Raw genomic sequence first — 22,010 nt, 5'->3', positions numbered from 1 at the left:
GAATTTCTTTCTGGAGCCAATGGACGCACAAAAGAAAATAAAACATTTTAGCCAACATCTTCTCACGGTACTCAGAGATGTCATTTAAAATGTTAAACAGGGCCTAACAGAAAGGAGTCCTGGTCTATGACTGGGGGCAGGGCCGGCTCTAGGATTTTTGCCGCCCCAAGCAAAAACAATTTTGGCTGCCTCCCCCCCCCCGTTTTTTTCTTACCCCACCCCTGGCCCCGCCTCAACTCCGCCCCTTCCCCAAATCCCCAGCCCTGCCTCCTCCCCCTAGGCTCTCAAGCCTAGGAGGGAGGGAGGGAGGGGGAGAAGCGGTGCGCGTGCCGTGGCCACTCGGAGTCTCCCCCTCCCTCCCAGGCTCTCAAACCTGGGAGGGAGGGTGAGCAGTGGCGCTCGAATCAGCTGTTTTGCGCGCCGCGGCCGCTTGGGATCTCCCCCTCCCTCCCAGGTTTGAGAGCCTGGGAGGGAGGGCGAGCCGTGGCGCGCGAATCAGCTATTTCACATGCCGCTGCCGCTCGGGATCTCTCCCTCCCTCCCAGGTTTGAGAGCCTGGGAGGGAGGGCGAGCAGCTGCGCGCGAATCAGCTGTTTCGTGCGCTGTGGCGAGCTAGGGCGGCCAGGGCACATTTTTAGGAGCGGCATTCTGGCGCCGGGCATGCCGCCCCTAAAAATGTGCTGCCCCAAGCACCAGCTTGTTTTGCTGGTGCCTAGAGCCGGCCCTGACTGGGGGTCCTAGATGCTACAGCAGTAAAAAAAACCCAATAATAATTAATCCATATGAATATTCATTTGAATATTCATATTGCTTTAAATGGAACTATTGAGGATAGGAGAATTATTTTTAAATGTAGGGCTGGAAGGGACTTCGAGAGGCCCTCTAGTCTATACCCTCTGCACTAAGGCAAGATTAAGTATACCTAGACCATTCCTGAGAGATATCTATCTAATCCACTCCTCAAAGCCTCCAATGGTAGGGATTCACATGCATGCATGTTTACATGATTGGGTCCTAAAACATAAGCATTGTATTTCTTAACACTGTTGTTTCCTTCCCCTTCTTCATTGCAGTAATTATATGCAGACAGCTAAATTTTTATCAGCTTTGTGAATTAGACAATTGGATAGAAATATAGTTATGTGTTATTTGCACAGTGGGTGCCTGCTTTGTATTCTTTAGTATCATGATTTGCCAGCCAGCCTGCCTGCCATCTCTTTCCCCATCTCTCCATCCACTGACCTACTTATCCCTTTCTAATGTTCATCCATTCTTTCTCTCTCTTCTGTCCGCATTCAATTATGCTATCAATTTAGTTTTATGATTTTATTAGCATATTCTTGAATATGGCACATTATTCAAAAAGTATATATGTCTCTATTAAAGCTGTTGCCCATTTAAATATTGTTCTTCTTTTGTATTAATAGTTTCTACTACTACTCCAACATGGCTGTCTTCAACAGGTAATTCATAATTATTTTACTTCTTTATTTGTATGTTGTAGTCTTCTCTATTCACTTATTATAATACACAAATTATCCACATATTAATGGCACCAGATTCCTTGGACAGGAAAATAAGTACTGCATGGTGATAAATCTTAGTACTTTTTGCAAGCTGTCTTCAGGCTGAAGGTAATACATTTTTTGAATATCAACTTTTTCTTTCTTTTGGCAACTAGCATTTCTAACTAGGGATAGAGTAGTACAGTATAATACTATATTTAGGTATTTTTACTTTAAAAGAAACACTTAAGCCCCAATAATGCAAACACTTATGTATGTGCTTAACTTGGCTGATGTGTCTGGTCCCAATGGCTTCAATGAAACTGTTTATGTCAGTAGAAATAAGCACGTACATGAATGTTTGCATGATTGGGGTAATAGGTGGATCAAATAAAACAGACCTCTTAGCGGTTTCACGCCCTCTTGAACTCACTCTTCAAAGTTCTTTTCAACTTTCCCTTACGGTACTTGTTGACTATCGGTCTCGTGCCAGTATTTAACCTTAGATGGAGTTTACCACCAGCTTTGGGCTGCATTCCCAAGCAATCTGACTACAAGAAGACCTGGTCCCAGTGCACCGGGGGCCGCTACCGGCCTCACACCGTCCATGGGCTGTGCCTTGATCAGAAGGACATGGGCCCCCGAGAGCAGCACTGGGACAAATAAAACAGAGTTGCCAGTCAACAAATACATGCAATTAAACTCGGTTTCTGTGTGCTTCACAGTAGGGAAAAAAAAATAAAAAAAAATTTTCTATGTGTCGCTCAACAAGATAATGAAAGTCCTTGTCGTTTTACCCTTTTTTGTATAAGCAGAGCAGGGGGTGGTGCCCCTAGCCTCTGTTTTCCAGAAGATGGGAATGGGCGACAAGGAATGGATCACTTGATGATTACCTGTTCCGTTCATTCCCTCTGGGGCACCTGGCATTGGCCACTGTTGGAAGACAGGATACTGGGCTAGATGGACCTTTGGTCTGACCCAGTCTGGTTGTTCTTATGTTCTTAAGCCATGTGTCAATTAAAGCTCTGCATTAAGTAAAAATTGTTACATTCCAAAGTTGGCAGTAGGTGCTATTTTCATTCAGACTATAATTTTTGTTCCCAGTGCACCAGGTGCTTCTTCAAAAAGTTACTTCCAACCTGAATTAAGAACATAACATTATCAGAGGGAAAAAAGCATAATCTTTCTTCCCTGAACATTTTCTTTGGCCCATATTTTCTGTCTTCAATTATATACATTTAGGGCTTAATCATGAGAGGTTCTGAGTATTAAATGAAACTGAGTGGGCTCCACAGCTCTCAGGATTAGATTCTGATCACAGAACACCTCATTGAAGTTATAGGAGGCTTTCCTTGAACTTCAGCAGGTTTTGGCTTTGACTGATAAATCATATACAAATATATGCAAAAGTATATATAAATGACTCATACGTATTTTATTTTCTTACATTTTATTCTGCAGCAAAATATACTTGTGGTGGTGTCCTTCAGTCTTCATCGGGGACATTTCAAAGTCCGTTCTATCCTGGGAATTATCCAAACAATGCAGATTGTGTGTGGGAAATAGAAGCAGTGAGCAATTACCGTGTAACACTTTCATTTAGCGATATAGTGTAAGTAAGGCACTAATTTCCCAGGCAATTCATAGGTTCAAAATCATGGAATTTTGAAATTGGTACCCTCTCCATTTCAAGGACATTTCTCAACAGGGCTTAACACTTTTAAATGACCAGTAAACCTAAAATGAAAATTGTATGAATATAGTTTTATTTGTGGTTATTTGTTCAGTCCTGGTGGTACCACATAGGAAGCAAAATGAAGACAATCAGTCACAACCACCTTGCAGACTGAAAGGTTTAATTTGAGATTTTGTGGTGACTAGTTAAACAGGAGTTCACAAAATAGTTTACAAAATGTTTGTGTTTATTCCCCAGGACAGAAGGTGGTACATGCCAGTATGATTATATTGAGATATATGATGGGCCACTCTATACCTCTCCTTTACTGGGGAAAATTTGTTATGGTTCCTATCGCACATATACATCGTCTTCAAACTTGATGACAGTTCGATTTCACAGTGACTGGAGTATAACAAAGAGAGGGTTCCGTGCTGCCTATTACACTATTCCAGCAGATCAGAATACTAGTAAGTTCATGTTCAATACAGAACTTCGCTTTTCAGCAGACAAGCCTATTTACTGATTTTATTTGCTAAATAACTATTTATTAGTGTTGTTGAACTACTTCAGTATAGCAAGCACTCACTGTCATCTTTCAGACTGTGGGATTATTGGCCTATTACTTTCAATGTTTGTTATTATCAAAGTAATTATTTTTAGACATTTTCTCTGATATTCAGCCTTAATTTACTTTTTCTTTACATCGTCTCATTACTCTTACTTATGGCCCTTTGTACGACCTAATTGTTCATTCTCTCTGGGTTTGATCCTAGTCCTGATGCAGGCAAAACTCTCATTGCAAGCACTCCTCTTTATATAGCGTGAGTGAATTTCATGTCCTCTCCCCAACTCCTTAGTTATTATTTATTTGAGCTCAATATTTAGCACTTTGCTGGTACATGTTTAGTATTAGAATTATTTATATTTAGAATCATTCTCTCCACTTCCTTTTGCATTTGTGGTGTTCTTCCTTGAATTCCCTGCAATTTGTCCATGTCTTCAGCTACACAGGTGCCCACAAGTGAACTAGAACACCTTTCACAGCCATACAAAGCCTGATCCTTAAGCACTCATTCAGGCAAGACTCCTATTGTTTTCAATGTGCATTGTGCCCAAATAAAGACCACAGGATCCAGTCCCCAATGAGAGACTATCACTTTGATGTTATTCAGCCTCTGCATGTTTAGTTCCAAACCCCATCTGGCAGATGTAAGGCCATACATGCAAACCCTTGATTCAGCAACCCTTGATCGTATTGAATAGAACATAACTGGTTAGTTCCATTGGCTGATCAGTATAATTCAAGAAAGCAAAATCTGGTCCATAAATTGCTGTCAACAAACACACCAGTTTCTCTTTACTTTACTGTTACCTTTGTCTTCACCTCCCATTGCATTTTAGATCATTCTTTCCCAGAAGTACTGAAACGCTTCATTTTATTTGCTTAATAATGGCCCTGCTAATACTGTTCTTAATTTTACTCAAACAAAATTCCAAGCAACGTCAATAGGACTTTTACTTGACTCCCGAATTTTTTTTACTATGGTAACTGTGATTCATTGATGAGACTCTCTCTGATCACAGGAAGAGAAGTTATAATTTACAGATTTTCATAGTAATAGTAATCCACAGCCAAAACCCACAGGCCCCTGGTCCATCATTCAATATTTAAGACGTAAGATAGTAAAATCATGTGGTTTGGCTTATGTTGAACCCCTTCCCCTCTCCAAGCCTACATACAAAGTAGATAACAGCATATGTATAGGTTGCAACATTTAATTATGATTGTATGCCTGTACGCACTAATAATGTATGTTTTATCCACCCACTAGCTCTTCTGTGCTTGCCAGAATACATGCATGCAGTTGTTAACAGAGCCTATCTCCACTCACATGGCTACAATGCATGGGATGTCAGCTTGAATGACCCTTATTGTAGACCAAACATTACATCAAACTATGTTATATTCAACATCCCATACAATGGCTGTGGCACAAGACGAGAGGTATGAAGTTGAATTTTTAGCAACTTGTGTAAGTAGGTCTGTGCAAACTGCAGAATTTATTTTGAAACGGGTCATGAACAGAAACCTGCTGTGGTTCACAGGTGTTACAAGTGAACCAATGACTGGAGGTTCAGATTCACTTTACACTCCCACCTGTCCTTCCCCTGCCTGCAGGGAACACATCACTTATTGTAGATTGACTTTATGGGGAATACTGGGGGACAGGGAAGATACGTGAACAACCTCAACCTGTGTTCATAGACTTTTTTCTAGCATGAGCTGATGTTCATGAATAGTAATAATACTTGGCACTTACATAAGCCACAGGTCAGCAAGGTACCAATTTAAAGCATTCACTTCTATAGTACTTTAGATTAAACACAACTCTAAGTACCTTGCTGAATCAGGACCTTTGTGCATTATATGTTCAATGCTTTTGCATGCATGTAAACTAACTTGGCTGTGTTTGGGTTCAAAGAAAATATTTTTCACATCTCCGTGTAATCACTGTATCATACAGCCAACAAAGGTTTTTAAAATTGGTCATTTCTATTCACAACACAAGTCACACTTCTTTTCAAAATACTGAAACAACACTTTTTAAATGTGTGTTATTCTATGGGAGCATCAAAAGTTTAGTAAGTATAATGGTAATTGTGACCTCAGGCAAAAGCATGACAACATTAGATAATTGTGTATTTAATGTGTCAAACAGGGAAACAACAACACTATCATCTATTCCAACTTGATCAAAGCAATCTCTTCTGGTTACATAATCAAAAGGCAAAAAGATCTTCACTTGCATATCAATTGCAAAATGCTCCAAAATAGATGGATAGAAATAATGTATGTTGCAGAGGATGTTACTGAAGTCAATGAAACTCAGTACGGCAGATACAACGTGACCATTTCATTTTATAAAACATCATCCTTCTCATGGCCAGTGTATGACTCTCCATACTACGTTGACTTGAACCAGAATTTATTCCTTCAAGCCTCAATTCACAGCTCTGACCCAAATCTGGTCTTGTTTTTGGACACGTGTGTTGCATCACCCGATCCCAATGATTTTACAACAGTAACCTATGACATTATCAGGAGCGGGTAAGGACTTTCCCAGCGATGGTTTACAATGAAACTGTGCATGGAATACTGTATCTGTTTTGTTTATGCAATAATTTGAATGGGGCCAGTATGAAGTTTTCCTTGCCACTAAACTAATTAAAAAAAAAACTTGTTTGGCAAATCCTGGCAAAAAAATGAGAAATCAATAGAAATGACATTTAGACGATGCAATTCTGTATCAGTGATTCCATTCAAGGATGTAACATAGTAACTAAAGAGATAAATTCAGTTCTGATGTAAACAGGTGTAACCCCAACCTCCGCTGATGTCAGTGAATTTTCACCTGCCCACATCAAAATTGAGTTCAGCCCAAACAGTTTGTCTATAGAATTCAACTGTATTTTTAAAATATTCTGCTCCATTTTTAAAGGAAAAAAATCATTCTTTTGTAGTCCTATTTTTTTTTTTTCGTAGCATACTGAAAATGTTATTTCAAATTACTGTAATTCAATGTTTGGTTCAAATGACTGAAGTTTAATGTTTGATTTTTCCTGCTTTTCTGTACTTTTCCTACTTTTTAAAATCTTTTCAGTTTCCTTTCATGAGTGTTCTGTGTTTTGCAAGTGACACTTAAGAATTTTAATGTCACTCAGGTGACCCAGAATTGGTCATCTGGCCATTTCTTGTGGAAAAGTCAGATAAAAGAATTATTGAAAAATTAGATCTTAGATCTGGTAAGAAAATAAAAATCACTGATCTCATCCAGATAGCCATTCCTATGTTTCTAAGCTTTACCTGCCAGAATTTCAGTAGATTTCTCCATTGTTAGACTCTACACCTTTCAGGGTATGAAAGTTCAAGTCTTTCATGAGCAGGTCCCATTGTCAATGAATATGACTCTATTTATTGGTGCAATCCTAATTATATATAAATAATGGGGAATAAGTGAAATTTCAAAATAATTCAGCCAGGGTAGCATTAGAGCTGCTAGAAGTTAAGTTTTAAAGAAGCCATCTGCATGATAGTTTAAAACCCCCTATCTATTGCAGGAGATGAAAATTAGATATTCAAAACAGCCCTTTTAAGAAATGATCTGATACAATCATACAATGAAGAGACCGCCAAATCTTTTAAAACTCATATTTATTTAAATTAAAACCCCAAAGGAAATACATTTTCCATATCTACATTCAAACATATCTTAATCATCTATAGGTGAGAGAAATGTTGGCATGAATATAAAACATAGTAACATATGCAGTCTTAATAATCTCAGTTTATACAAGTTTAATACCTTGTGATCTTTCTTATGCTTATGAGTTTATTAAAATTTGTATAAAAGACATTGATGATATGACAACTCTGCAGCTTATTCTGAGATAATTGCTGTGTATTAACAGATAAGTTGAATTCCTTTTCATGGTGGTTAAATTGAACCAGAATGCACTGGCGTGGAATTTTGGCACTTACTAAGGTGAGTCAGTGCTGACAGGAAAGTGAAACGTACTAGAATCTTGTTCTGTAAAGCTCTTCTGCCGCTGACTTACTAGAGATTAGTCTCATTGGAAATGTTGACTTTCTTGCTTCTCGCATCCAAAGCAGAAATCAGAAGAGTGGGAGTGAGTTGGATAAGATGGCACAGAATGGAAGAAGGAATTTATTATCATTATTATTCATATCCAGTAGCACCTAGAGAACCCAATCAGACATTGGGGCCCCATTGTGCAAGGAGCTGTATAGCCATTTAGTAGAGAGACGGAGCCTGCCCTTCAGAGTAGAGCTGGTAGAAAAAATTGTTACTAAAGCTTTTCCTATCAAAAAAACGCTGTTCAAAGCTGAAGAGTTTCATGGAGATGTATCAGTTCTGACAGAACTGTCATTGGGAAGGGTTTTCTCAGGTGAGACGAAGAGAGAGACCTAGGCCAAGTGGTTAGGTTGCCTCGGCTGTGGGAAACCCAGGTCCAAATCCCTGCTCTGAATCAGGCAGAGCAGGGACTTGGCCCTGGGTCTCCCATCTTCTGGGTAACAGCCCTGGCTATTCTGTGCTGGGACTCTCTTTCATATGGTTTTTTCATGAAAAATGAGATTTCAAATTTTTTTTTATCTGCATTGGAACAACAACAAATTTCAAAATTATGTATGAAATGGAATTGTTGTTTTCTGGCCAGCCTCACTTTAAGAGCTTAAATCTTGGTTTCATTTCCCCCTTAATAATAAAAATAAACCCCCTTTGTTTCAACTGTTCTACAGGGTCATACACATTGCAGCCTGGAGATATAAGTAAGCAGCTCTGGGCTCTTTTCAATGATTAGTTGCCAGGACACCTCCAGGGGACTTCTCTGCAACTTGTCAGTTCTGGGCCCTGATGCTACAAAGACTTACGCACAAGTTTAACTTTAAACATGTGAGTTCAGTAAAATTACTCACATTCTTAGAGTTAGGCATGTATGTAAATACCTTGCTGAATCAGGAAAACATAATATTGTATATTTCGATTTCAGACAAGTCACTGCCACTATTTTAACCTCTTTCATTTTCTATTCTTACTATAATTATATATTTTTCTCCCTTTCTGTTGTCAATGCATTTTTAATTTTTATCTTTGCACATAGGGCATGCTTGATGCCAGTGATTTATTTGTGTGTATGCATGAAGACTAATTGTATTTTATTTATTTATTTTAGGTGTGTTAGAGATCCTACCTACCTTAAGTACTATTCACCCTACAGCTCCACCATACGCTTCAAATTTAATGCCTTCAAGTTTATTAACAACCATACATCAGTTTACCTGCAGTTTAAAATGGTGGTGTGCAGGGTATATGATTATTCTTCCCGATGCTACCAGGGCTGCATACCCAGGTCCAAGAGAGATACAAGCTCTTACCAAGAAGAAGTGGATGTTATTCTTGGGCCTATTGAGCTTCAGAAAGATGGCACTAAGAACAGGAATGCTGGTAAATTTAAATAACCTTCTCTTGTGTTTAGTTTAAGTGTGACTATGGTCACTGGAGAGACCACACTAAGAATGCTCAATAAGGACAAACCGCAAAGAATAGGGCAGACAGTCCCCCAAACTGGTGGTTTATTCCTATAATTAGATTCACCAAGCCAGTAACAAAACCGCTTCTGTACTACCTACCAAGAAGCTAAATTACAGTTTCTTTTAAGCAATCCAGTATTTGACTCCCACCCGGAGAGCCAAGTCTATATAGTGAGAGTTACTTTAAACCTTAGTCACTATAAAGTTTTACCAATCAAAAGAGATCGGACACCGTTACCTACCATGTCAATGAATATTTCAGATCTGACCCAAATAAATACTTACAGGCAATTCTTATTAACTAAAGTAAAATTTATTAAAGAAAATAAAGTTACTGTGGTTAAAGATCATTATACATACAGATATGAGAAGTTCTTAAGTCAATTTCATAATAGAGATGGTGAGGCCGCTGGTTTGTGAAAGTACTTCTAGAATCCGTTCAATAGGTTTTAGTCCAATAGGTAGTCTATGTGTAGAGTTTGTTCAAATTCTTCTGAGAATCTGCAGGGATAGTTCAGGGTACGCCTGGAGACCTCAGTCTGGTGACTTGAGCTTCCCCTGACAAAGTTTAAGCATATCTGAGATAAAATAAGATCAGGCCCAAAGCTTCTTTTATGTTCTCTAGCAAGTTGATAGCATCTTGATAGGAGACATCACAGCAGGGGCCTTCCCTGTTGAAGAATGGGCAGTGCATATTGTTGCTTTGAAGCTAAACTTCTATTTCTTATGCATTGATTAGCATAAAGCAATTGCCCATTCAAACGGTTCGTAGGTAGTTTACTACAAACGTCAAAGAGAAATAAAGACAATGATATTATTATACTACAAGTTTCATTTAAACATTAATATCCCCTTTTGATCTCTGAATCAATTGAATATATAATGAAACATTACAGAGAGGAACCAAAGTTTAGCATTTACAAGCTAATTAGATCACATTGTTAAACTTCTAATAAGATATAGGTAAACACAGACAAATACAATTAGTATCTGATTCTAATTCTCTAACAATACAGGTTTACATTTTAAGAAGTCTGGCCTAGTTAACAAGGCTTTGTTAACTATCTTCAAGGAATGGTCCTGTTTACCATTTCAATACTTTTCTAATATGACCTTAAAGGTGGATTTTGGGTCACTCAGCCTGCTGGTTGCTTAACCCTTGCTGGCTCATTGTCACAATAAGGTTCTGTAAATCACTTTCCATTTCATTTTACAAAATCTTACTTCTGATTTCTAGCAGCGCAGCATGCTTTTACTGGTTTAGCAACAACTCCCTTATAAACATCAGGGACTTGTTTGTTGACTAAGAGCATCTACAAATTTGTTCCTTACTTAACACATTTCAAACCCATCATTTTAATCTGCCCAGCTTGAAAATGCTAATTGAATCAATTCTTCAGGAAGAAAGATGAGATTCAGTCCATCTCCTTCTAGCCTTATTGATTTAATTATCCCCAAACTGTTCAAGCATTGTGGTTGTCATGTCTCACCTTCACTATCTCTAGTAAAGTGAAACCTCAACCTTCCTTGAAAACTGATTCCATTCCCTAGCTCTTGTGCTAGTTATGATGTTTTCTTAATATTGATCCTAAAACATCCCTGCTGGGGGTACAGTTCATGAAATAGTCTTTTTACTAATATTAAGATGGATTGATGTGTCTAGAATGTCATGTATAAAATAGAGTGAAATTGATTTATTTCTTGACCTGATCTAGAATGTAACTTTTTAATTCAAGTTCTCTTTGTCCTGGTATCTTTGGCAATAACTAGAGCAGAGAACAAAATGAAACCAAAACTCTCTCTCTTAATTTACAGAGCTGGACTATTCTGAACATCAGGAAGATGTGGATTCCCGTGGTTCACTTACCACTACTGCTGGTCATTCCCAGGCTCCATTTATTGTTACGGGTGTGGTGCTTGCAGCTGTTATTTTCACTCTTGTTGGGTTTCTTTTGAAAAATAAACTGAGGAGACCGATTCCATACGAGATAATGTGAGACACTACAGATACGAGCATCAGGGCATTTATGTAATGATTCAGTTTCTAGCATTTGCACTAAATAACTTTTATACAACAAATCATGCTTTAAAGAGAAAGCATGAAAACCTTATTGTAATGAGACTACACTCTGAGTTCAGGTAAATTCAGGCTAGAGATGGGCCTGAGGTTAAAACCCACCTCCAAAATAACAGGAGAAGGTAGGAGAAGTTTGAATCTAGATCCCAACTCTCTAACTTGCTGCCTTTTCCATGGACTTGAACACCAGCCCCATATCCGGCCCACCAGCTCCCTCCCCTCAATCTAGAACCAGACTTTGCAGCTCAGGACTATCTCTAGTCTAGATAGGCCAAAAACTGGGTTCAATTCCTGTTTCACCACAAACATCTTGTGTGATCATGGGTGAGTCACAGTCTCTCTGGGCTCAATTACCCATCTGTAAAATGGAGATAACAACATAGGGTTGTTGTAAGGAGAAATATATAAGATTGTGAGATGGACAGATATTACAGGGAATTGAGTCATACAAGTACTTAAGATAGACAGAGAGTACTTTGTTTTGACAACTTTATACATAATAAAGGGCAGTCTGACATTATTTTTATGTTTTTCTTTTGCGCCTACCTAGCACATTCCAGTCACTTCTGATCATCAAGATATTTAGATTGTAATGCATGTTTTCTTCCTCATAATCTTCCTTTCAAGACCAGTGTTTCTAACATCTCAAATAGTCTGACATGGAAATTATGGTGAGGAGTCAAATGTAATAGATCGTGCAAATTTGTAGGTTGGGATGATTTTCAGTCTAAATGAATCTCTTATGTAAACACAGCAATTTAAAATTAGAAAAGTGTTTAAAAAGCAATATTTCTATTTGTGTACTTGCAAATCTAATGTCTCTGCATCTCCAAATTACTGCTTTGCAATATGAAGAATGTGGTTTGTGATAAAGAAACTTTGGCAAAACTAATTTGTGTTGGTTTTTTTTTTTTTCTATTTCCAAAACATGGTTGGTACAATCAATAAGTGTATTTATTTATTTTTATAAGAAAATGAGATTTGTCTCAGCCTTTAAACAGTACAGATTATAGAGAAACTGGTTTTAAGAAGCCAGATATTTCAATGGGATCAGTCACTGATATTTGACTCAAATTCTCTCTTCAATTTTTCTAATATCTTAGTGTGTGTTTTTTTGAAACCTGGGAAATGTCAAGATTGCAGTGGAGAACAGAGGGGACTGCAAAGGAGCCAGTTGCTGCTCCCTGGGGCTCACCCTAAAGATGCCAGCTGATCAAAGAGCCATCCGCCAGCCAAGGATTACTGGAGCATATTGGTGCTCTGACCATGCCTACCCCATCCCCTCTATGTCACCAAATCAAGGATTGTAGGGACACTAGCCTAGGAGCTAGACCTACACCGGCAGAATCATCAGCTAGGGAGATCCAGCAGCTTTCCAGCTCCATAGTATGCCCAAAGCGGAGGAGATTTTCTGTCCCAATATTTTTTGTAAATTATTTCTGTGTGGAGTAGTTGGCCTGAGAACACACACCATGCAGATGGATTCTAGATGCACTTTAAAATGTCCCGTGCACTTGCAATCCTTTTTCCTGTAGGCCCAAGCACATGCTCTTTCCCTTACTTTCATTGACTCTAATGAGCCATATGTATATTTTATTAAAGTCCAATACATGTCAGAATGTAACCACTATGCCCTTCAGCTAGTATATTTTTCTAAGTGATTTCCTGTATACGGGCAAAGAAATTATTGTAAAAAAGACCAGAATGGAATCTGTTCCTGAATATCTGGTTAATTATTTTCAAACATTTCAGATGACTTTTTCTGTGAAACCCAAGGTTTCTGCTGATGTCCGTTTTTTCAAATTCCCTCCCCCACCCCTAAATTAACTGATTTGAACTTCCTTTATCAGGAACGGTACTTCATATTGATCGGGGGTTGCGGGGTGTTCTGAGAAAATTGTGTGTGTGAAATGGACCGTGTGTTACTGGTGGGAGAAAAGACCTCTTAATCTTTGTGGACTAGGTAAAATAAACAGGAATAGAATGGAATAAGACTGAGGAATGGTCAATGAGTCTCACACTGCTCTATATAGCTTTTGTTGGTGGTCATGTAGATCTGGCTAGTCATATGGTGCTGGCTATTTTCCTTGTTTCTAGGTACTAACCTGCATTAAAGGAAGCTGAAAATACATTACTGTCCTAATATTACTTTTTCACGTGAGCATTGCTTTAGTTGCCACAGGGAAGTTATGTATTAATAGATGGGGCAGGGATCTGGTCTGCATCATAGCAAATGGGAAAGGAAGTGGTCCTGTAGGTAGTCTTCATGATAAGGTTTGAGAACCCCAGGATTGAAGAAAGATGATAACAGTGCTTCACAGGGTTCAGTTCACATGGAAAACTGTGAGGTGCTCAGGTACTGCAGTAATGGAATTTATCTACATACCTGTAGCAGGAGAAGCTCCACTCCTGTCCTGCAATCCTTAACAAGCTAGAGGCATACAAGATTGCAAACACCTCAATGTAATTTGTAAACATTACCACCATTGTATTAATCCTGTGCAACAGCTCTGTCTACAGCATTTTTCAGATGTCAGCCATTTCTCAAGGGGGAAGACATCTCACCCTCCTGAAATCCCTTTTCCCTCAGCTCTGCTAGCCTTACTCCCTGTGCACTGCCTTCCTATACTATTTAACTGCTCCTCCCAGCTGATTGGACAATTAGCTCCTTAGCATTCCCAGTCCCATTAGGTAATTAAGTACTGTATTCCTCAATCGAGTCTTCTCTGGGGGGAACTAATCAGAGCTTAAGTGACCAGAGTGCTGGGTCAGATGTTGGCTCTCAGCACTCTGTCATTGTATCTTACACAGATACATATACTTACTAGTGGTGCTTCTCTATCTGCTGCCAATTCCCTCCCAGAGAAGATCTAAGGATGAAGCCTTATTAGTGAATTGGAACAACTGAACTCCACCAAACACCTGTGCTGGCACAATCATGCTCTTAATTTTTCTATTTCCTTTTTTAGAAAATGTTGATAATTATTTCATATTTTTTCGTTTGAGATTTGTTTCAAGTTGGGTTCACTTCTTTCTTCTGTATTTTAAATTACTCATGCCTCACAGTCTCCTTGAGAAGGACTCTCTTTATCTCAGTCTATCTTTTCTCCATTCATGCTTTGCCTCTGGCTTGTCTTTCATTTTGATAAGATTATCTGAGTTCTATAATGTTTCTAGTTCTCCTCCGTTCCTGGCCCCTGCAATGCTTGCCTCTTGCTTTCCTTTTTTTGGATTAATTATTCCACAGCATTGTTTATCCACATATGTATTCTGTTTGCATTATTGATTGAAGGGGACACATGGAAACCTTAGTTATGAACTGAGCTGATTGGAGAACATTTGTCAAATAGTTCATTGCACAAATTTCTTGTTATTTTAATAGTGAATTATTAAACATACTTTCCTCCATTATTTGTTCTGCTATAGTCATGAGTGCGTCACGGGATGTGGGGCACTCTCTGCTGGGTGTCTGCTAATATGTTTTTCTAGTGAGAGACATATACAAGTCTACATTGATGATTATAATGATTTGTACAATCAGTAGCTTCCGTGACCTAATGAACAGGAGCTGTGAACAGTTCTTACTTTACTTAGAATTATTTCACCTCGGAATAATAATTTCAAAAATGTTTAAATCCCATTTTCAAAAATAACTTAATTTCAGATTTTTTAGGTTACTGGGGACTTTCGGATGCAGATTGGTGCCTACTGGCATTTTCAAAAGCACCGTGGTGCCTAACTTCCATTGATTTCAATGCTGTTTGTAATGCTGTTGCAGCTGTATTGGTCCCAGAATATGAGAGACACCAGGTGGATGAGGTAATATCTTTTAATAGACCAACTTTCGTTGATGGAAGGAACAAACCTTCCCTTCCATCAACAGAGGATATTATTTCACCCATATTGGCTCGTTGATTTCAATGGGAATTAGGGAGTTGGTCTCAGTAGTTGCCTTGATGCATCTTTAGTTGCCTAAATATTTTTGAAAACCTGGCCTGAAAGCACTTAGGGGTCTCATTGAGAATCAATGGTCCTAGGCCCCTTAAGTAATTTAGACACTTTAAAAAAAATACCCTCGGTGCTTACAGAATAGTTAACACTGTATACATCTTCTCTGTATACACAGTTCTCTACTGGACAATACAAGCTCATATAAAGACTGTCATTTTATCAATGGAAAATGATACGCACAAGCCCTATTATTTCAAGTGGAGGTTCCCAAATACACTGGTCCAATAAAACAAGTTTATTAACTATCAAAAGAAAGATTTTAAGTGATTACAAGTAATGCATAAATGTCAGGATTGGTTACAAAGAAAATAAAAAGTAAAACACAAACTAACATCTAACTTATCAAGCTACAAGAATTCAAAGCAAAGGTCTTTCTCACCACATGCTTTTTGCAGTCTCCTGACTAGATGTCCTCTAGCCAGATCCACTCCTTCAGTTCAGTGTTCTTTCAGGTGTTTTTGTTGCCTTGAGCAGAGGGAAGAAGAGAAGAGGTATGTGTGGTAGTTGTTTTCTATTCTTATACCTTTCTCCCATCCTTGAGAATGATTTCCAGCTGGGGTTCAAGTGACAGCAAGTTTGTGGGACAGGAAACCCCCTCTGTGCCTTTGCCAATATATAAATGTGTTGCTCACACCTGCCAAAGAATGGCCACTTAACTAGGTGATAGCTCATCTGATTATGTTGTGACTAAGGCATCAATTTGCCTATTGTTTCTGGGGAACTGGTCTGTGCCTGCTTTTCTAATCTTAGTAATGCTATTCAGCAGAATCTTATAACTTTACATACAGTGTTATCACACTTATTTTGCACTAGAACCTCAGAGTTATGAACACCTCGGGAATTGAGGTTGTTCATAACTCTGAAATGTTTGTAACTCTATACAAAACCTTATTGTTGTTCTTGCAGAAGTTTACAACTGAACATTGACCTAATACAGCTTTGAAACTTTTACAGTGCAGAAGATTAAATGCTGCTTTGCCTTTTTTTTTAGTAGTTAAACATACTATTGTACTGTATTTGCTTTCTTGTGTGTGTGTGTGTCTCTGCTACTGCCTGATTGCATACTTCCGGTTCCAAATAAGGTGTGTGGTTGACTGGTCAGTTCGCAGCTCTGTGCTCATAATTCTGAGGTCCTATTGTACCAGGACAGTAATGTTCAGCAGATTGAGTTTTCAAATGATACTTCACAAGACATACTTCGTACAAAATTTATTATAGTCTTGTAAAAGGGTGAACATGAGAGTATAGACTTTCACAATGGAAAAACCCTGTTTGGGCTCCTTTCTCAGTCTCCAAGACATAATATCAGAGAGTATCGATAATTGCACCTACAGTGTTGTTAAACATTTCACAGTAATACTAATGAGAAGTGTGTTATTAGATTTCAAACATATAGTGCATGTCACCTTTTAAATAAATATCATCACACCAGTGTGTTCAGCAGAATGACTATGTCAGGCCTGACAAAAGTTGCTGACATAGTGCAGTGATCCCTTTGTAGTGTCATAGAGGACTCCTATCAAAGTGGTGCATAGGCGCCCTGAACCAGCCCAGTTGGCACATTGGCAGAGCCAGTGCTAGCCATTGGAGGCCCTAAACAGGAATATGTTTGGCCTCCCAGTACTAAAGAAGGCAAGTTCTTATAATAAAAAGCAAGTGGAGTGGGCCCCTGAGCTGCTCAGGGCCCTCCGCAATTGCTTAGTCTACTTATGCCTAGCACGAGCTCTGCACATTGGGGCCAATGAGTATTTATGAATCTGATTCGGAATGCAGTGATGGAGGAAATACAGCTGTATACTGGTATAATGGAGCAAACTATTCCTGCTGAGGACTGAGGAAGAAATGGATTGTGATAGGCAGTGCTGTAAGGGGGTCCTGTCAGAATGTTCACAGAGAGTGGGATACAAGCAATGTATGTAGATCACTTCTTCCCCCTCTTCAGATCAAATCCGGGTGCATCTTAGATCTGTGCCAGGTTCATAATGATGACTCTTCTCATTAAAACTGTTAAAATGCATGTCAAGGTGACACAGAGGGTACATCAAGAACCTAGAGGTGATCTGAATTATTTGCCATTTGAGAGCTGGAAAAGGGGGAGAAAACAAACACCTTCTTTGTTTCCTAAGCTAAACATATACTTGGCACTGTTGATAACAAATAAGCAAAATATTATGCCAGCAATTAACAGGCAGATTTTCACACCCACTGATTTCCAGTTTGTTTGATTTGTAGTTTAATATTTTGTTCAATTACTGTAAGCTCAATTTCAAAGATATCAAAAAATATAAGTTTGCAGAGCTATAGAGCACAGACATTCTCAGTGCCCAATAAACTTATGATAAGTTGGTTGGTCAAATGGATTCCATGCCACAGAGGAAAGATACTACCAGGGGAAAGTGAATGTACCCCCCTCCACTCTACCATGTGGGGCCAGATTGTGAACCTCTCAATTGCAGTGATGAGTTGTTCAGAAAACTAGGTCCCATTAAAATCATCTGTTTATTTACAAAGGCCAAAGCCTTGGCAAGATAACCACATCAGAAAAACAGCCTAGCAATGCAATCAAAACAAAGGCCAAAGCATTGTCAAGATAACCACGTCAGAAAAAACAGCCCAGCAATGCAATCAAAATTTATGAGAATGACTTAACCAAAAATTATTTGTATTCCCATAGTGCCTTGGAGCCCTAGTCCTGGGCTAGGGCCTAATTGTTCTAGATATTGTACAAACACAAAACCAAAAGACATTTCCTGTCCCAAAATGTTTACAGTCTCAGCTCTCAATCAATAATGACAGTCAAAACAATGGTCAAAGAATGGTCTGTCTCTCCTGTACAGATGTCAGTGTTTTACTCTAATCTTCCCCAAACCTAAATAATATACTAATGAGAACTATGCAACAGAAAGAAGTAAAGAATGTAGGGAAGGTCATTTTTAAAGATTGTTTGTCATGCTCTGGAGTAATTTGTTCACAGGGGACAAAAACCTATCCATCTGTCCCCAGCACCCTCTGGATAATCTAGCAAATGTCTCGGCGGGCAGTTATCCACATGTGCAACTCCCATTTAAGGCAATAGGAGTTTTGAGTGTGAAAAGCCTTTGGAAATCCAAGGCTGCTTTAGCTATAGACAAGCTAGGGAGCTGCCTTGTTGACAGCTTTCTAGGAAGCTAACTAGAGCAGCGGGTTTTAACTTGGGGAGGGGCTGGACCAAACCCAAGCAACACTGTGAGCCCACGTACCAGGTTTCAACAACACTTACTCAGATTTAGCCTGGCCACCCCTCTGTGACGATGGAAGGGCGACCAGGCTGAATTTGAGTGGGGTGGGTTGGTATCACACTGAAGTGTTGCCTAGCACAGCCAAATTTCTTGAGCAACCGTTATTGGTAATGTGAGGCACTGGAGTCCAATGAAAACAATTTTACCATGGATTTTTTCCATAAGCATTCTGTTTGTGATTTTTAGCAGTCTCTGCTGTATGTTTAAACTCTAATTTTGCAACTAAACCTACAGTACCTATGTAATTTCCCCCTCCCCACCCCCTCCCTGGGGTGTTCACTCCACACCTCACCTGAAGGGATTAAGGGAGGTAGGAAGGGGCTAGTTAATCTAGTAGGCTGCACTTGTGGGACAATTAAAATGGATAGACAAGGTCTAATGGAAGATGAAGCTCAGCTGAGCAGGTGTAGACTGGGCTGGTACAAAGCTAGTAAATTGAGATTGGAAAGTCTTGTAGTGAGGAAGCCTCTACTCATTCACTCTCTAGGTATTAGAGAAGAAAAGAAAACCTAAGGGAAGAGGCAAAGCCCTGTGATTCAGGCTCTGAAGGAAGGGTTTACCTAGAAGGGTAATGGAACAGAAATCTGAGTGATACAGAGTAGGAAGAGGCTCAGGGAAATAGCAGTAATGTTTGGAATAAAGCAGACTGTGGCTGTTGATTAGGGGGTCCCTGAATTGGACGTTGGAGTAGAGGGTGGGCCTGGGTTCCCCTATCAGTGATTGGGGGGAGTAGTATAGCTTTGACTTAGGGGACTCCTGGGAACAATATCCTGGGGGGTGGGGGTGGAGAAACATATAATGACTGTCTGGAGGACCAAACCATGAAGAGGGCTGCCAATCCTGGAGTGTGAGATGCTGCAGAGCAAGAGAGAGAACAGAAGGTGGCATCATCTGGTGGGGGGAGTTATACTTGAAAGGAACCACAAGGAGGCACCCCAGTGTGAGTAGGGAACCCTCTTATACCCCCACTTTGAGTTTCCTGCCTCCTGGACCTCTAGACTGAAATTCAGCGAGCCCTGAAAGGACTACAGCTATAATGGTCACCTAAGGGTATGTCTTCGCTACCGGCCGGATTGGCACGCAGCAATCGATCCAGCGGGGATCAATTTATCACGTCTAGTCTAGACGCGATAAATGGATCCCCAAGTGCTCTCCCGTCGACTCCTGTACTCCAGCACCGTGAGAGGCGTAGGCAGAGTCGACGGGGGAGCAGCAGCTGTTGACTCACTGTGGTGAAGACACCACGGTAAGTCGATCTAAGTACATCGACTTCAGCTACGTTATTCACGTAGCTGAAGTTGCGTAACTTAGATCGCCCTCCCCTCCCCCCCCCCCCCAGTGTAGACCAGGCCTAAGTCCTCTGACCACATCTCCCAGTGTGCTTGGAGCCAGGAGTGGGGTCAGAATGGACTAGTAATTCCTACTGAAGCCAACGGGGAGGCTTCTTCCTGGAGTGATTTGGATGAGTCATCTACTGGCTCAGTGACAAACCCAGGCCACACAACCCCCTGTGAGGGGACAGCCTGACACAGGGAGTTTGTTTGGTTTGGAATCTGGGAGGGACACAGCACAGCTCAGAGTTCCTGAGTTGCTGCAAAACTCCCACTCCTCTCACCACTGAAGGGGATTCTTGCAGAGCTCTGACCCAGTGCTGGCTCTCAAGAGCCAGCTGAGACCCCCATGGGAATATTTCAGACCCAGGAAGCAGGGAGTCAGGCAAGTAACCTTCCCCCACCCAGGGTGAAGATGGATTAAGAGAACTTTTAGTTTAAGCAGGCCAATACCACAGCACTGAAACACTATCTCTGGACACTCAACCTCAGCCTACCATCTGCCTTGGGGAGGTGCAGGGAGGGAGTGGTTTGGAGAAGTTGTTAGTGCTGGGATGTGAGGAAATGGTTTATTTATCAAGGTTAACTATTAAGACTTTTGTTCCCTAGATTTTATTTTCTTGTTCCCAATAAAGTCTTCTTTGGTTATACTGTTGGTTTTGGTGTGATGTTCCTTTGCTGGGGTTAGTTCTGTGAAGTTTATGGTACCCTATGTATTGGGCTTTACAATCCTTACCAGCTAATATTATTCACTTTCTCAAGGGACAGCACCTTTATGTATATGACACACTGGAGAATCACTTTGGGTGGAGGCTCCTGCTGCCAGATAAGAACCCAGGACCCAGCCAATGCAAGGGGATAAGAGAAGCCACTCTAAATACAAGTGATAGCAAGAATCAGTTCAGGAGAGGGGCTACACTTACATCCAGTGTGTAGTTTTCCTTGGAATTATGGATGGATTGTGTAATATTTCCTTATTAAAAATACATGGAAACAGCATAACAGGACTGTGTGTCAGATTCAGTTAAGCGAATCCACTATTAAGTTAGTTTGTATTTATCAGCAGAGTTCTGCAAATGGTAGCTACTTAAATCTTTAAGAAGTAGACTATTCAAGTGTATATCAAGGCTTGGGTTTGGTGAGCAGAAGTACTAAAATATGATCAGGACACTGGAGTGATGGATATTATAAATGTATATTTAATCAAAATAAAATTGTGGGAATAGTTTTGAGAGAAAGATAAAAGCTGATATTAAATTAAACAAGATTGCATTTAAAGAACCTTATTAAGGTTTCAGAGTGGTAGCTGTGTTAGTCTGTATCAGCAACATGGGTTTTAGCCCACAGGCATGTGCTGGGAATCATCCAACCCAGCTGAGCAGTGTCAGGTGATGGTCTGATATTACTAGCTTGGGAGATATAGATTCCAAGGCCATAAGGAACCATTGTGGTCATCTAGCCTGGACTGCAACAATACTTTCCTATAACAGCAACAGAGGACTGCAAGAGGCCCTGACCCCTGAGCTGTTAGGGTAGAGCCCCCACAATTTGTGTTGGGAATAGGACAATTACTTCGTTTCCTTTTGTGTGGGTGGGTGTTGGACAACCACCAGAGCCCTGAGGCAAAGGTTATGAACTGATCTGAGAGTAGCTGAATATTTTTCTTCAGGCTGGTGACGGAGTCCTCCAACCTACACTTCTACTCCAGAATCTACCTGCCCCTAAACATTTTTTTAAAAAAGAGAGCAGCATAAAAATGATGTGGAATTTCTTAAAGCTAGCTTTTGCTGGAGTAAATGATAAGAAATCAAAGCAGCGTTGAGGGCACCTATATTGTTATCATGGTTTACCGGAACAGCTTGGCAGCAAAAGCTTTTTTTAAAGGTGACCCATGTAACACTTTCTTTTAACTAATTTGATAGAGGAAAGATCAGATTTCAAGAGTTGCCTCTATATATTTTCAAGCAACGTGTATCTTGAAGTTCATTGCTTTTCCTGCACCTCTAAACCCAGTCAAA

General features: G+C 39.9%; 1 protein-coding gene across 1 annotated transcript in view; it reads left to right on the top strand.

Annotated features, from left to right (window-relative positions):
- The window catches only part of LOC112059256 (deleted in malignant brain tumors 1 protein), a 50,099-nt gene extending 37,835 nt beyond the window's left edge, over positions 1-12,264 (top strand). Inside the window, exons 15-21 of the mRNA XM_065552284.1 lie at positions 1,428-1,463; positions 2,967-3,117; positions 3,439-3,650; positions 5,016-5,188; positions 5,904-6,292; positions 8,938-9,209; positions 11,111-12,264. Of these exons, the coding sequence (XP_065408356.1) occupies positions 1,428-1,463; positions 2,967-3,117; positions 3,439-3,650; positions 5,016-5,188; positions 5,904-6,292; positions 8,938-9,209; positions 11,111-11,292 (1,415 nt within the window). The 3' untranslated portion in view covers positions 11,293-12,264. The remainder of the gene's footprint in view (positions 1-1,427; positions 1,464-2,966; positions 3,118-3,438; positions 3,651-5,015; positions 5,189-5,903; positions 6,293-8,937; positions 9,210-11,110) is intronic.
- The last annotated feature ends 9,746 nt before the right edge of the window (positions 12,265-22,010 follow it).

The sequence above is a fragment of the Chrysemys picta genome, chromosome 7 (assembly GCF_011386835.1).
Source record: "Chrysemys picta bellii isolate R12L10 chromosome 7, ASM1138683v2, whole genome shotgun sequence".
NCBI lineage: Eukaryota > Metazoa > Chordata > Testudines > Emydidae > Chrysemys > Chrysemys picta.
Note: the sequence above shows the minus strand (reverse complement) of the source record. Positions and strands in the feature narration are given on the sequence as shown.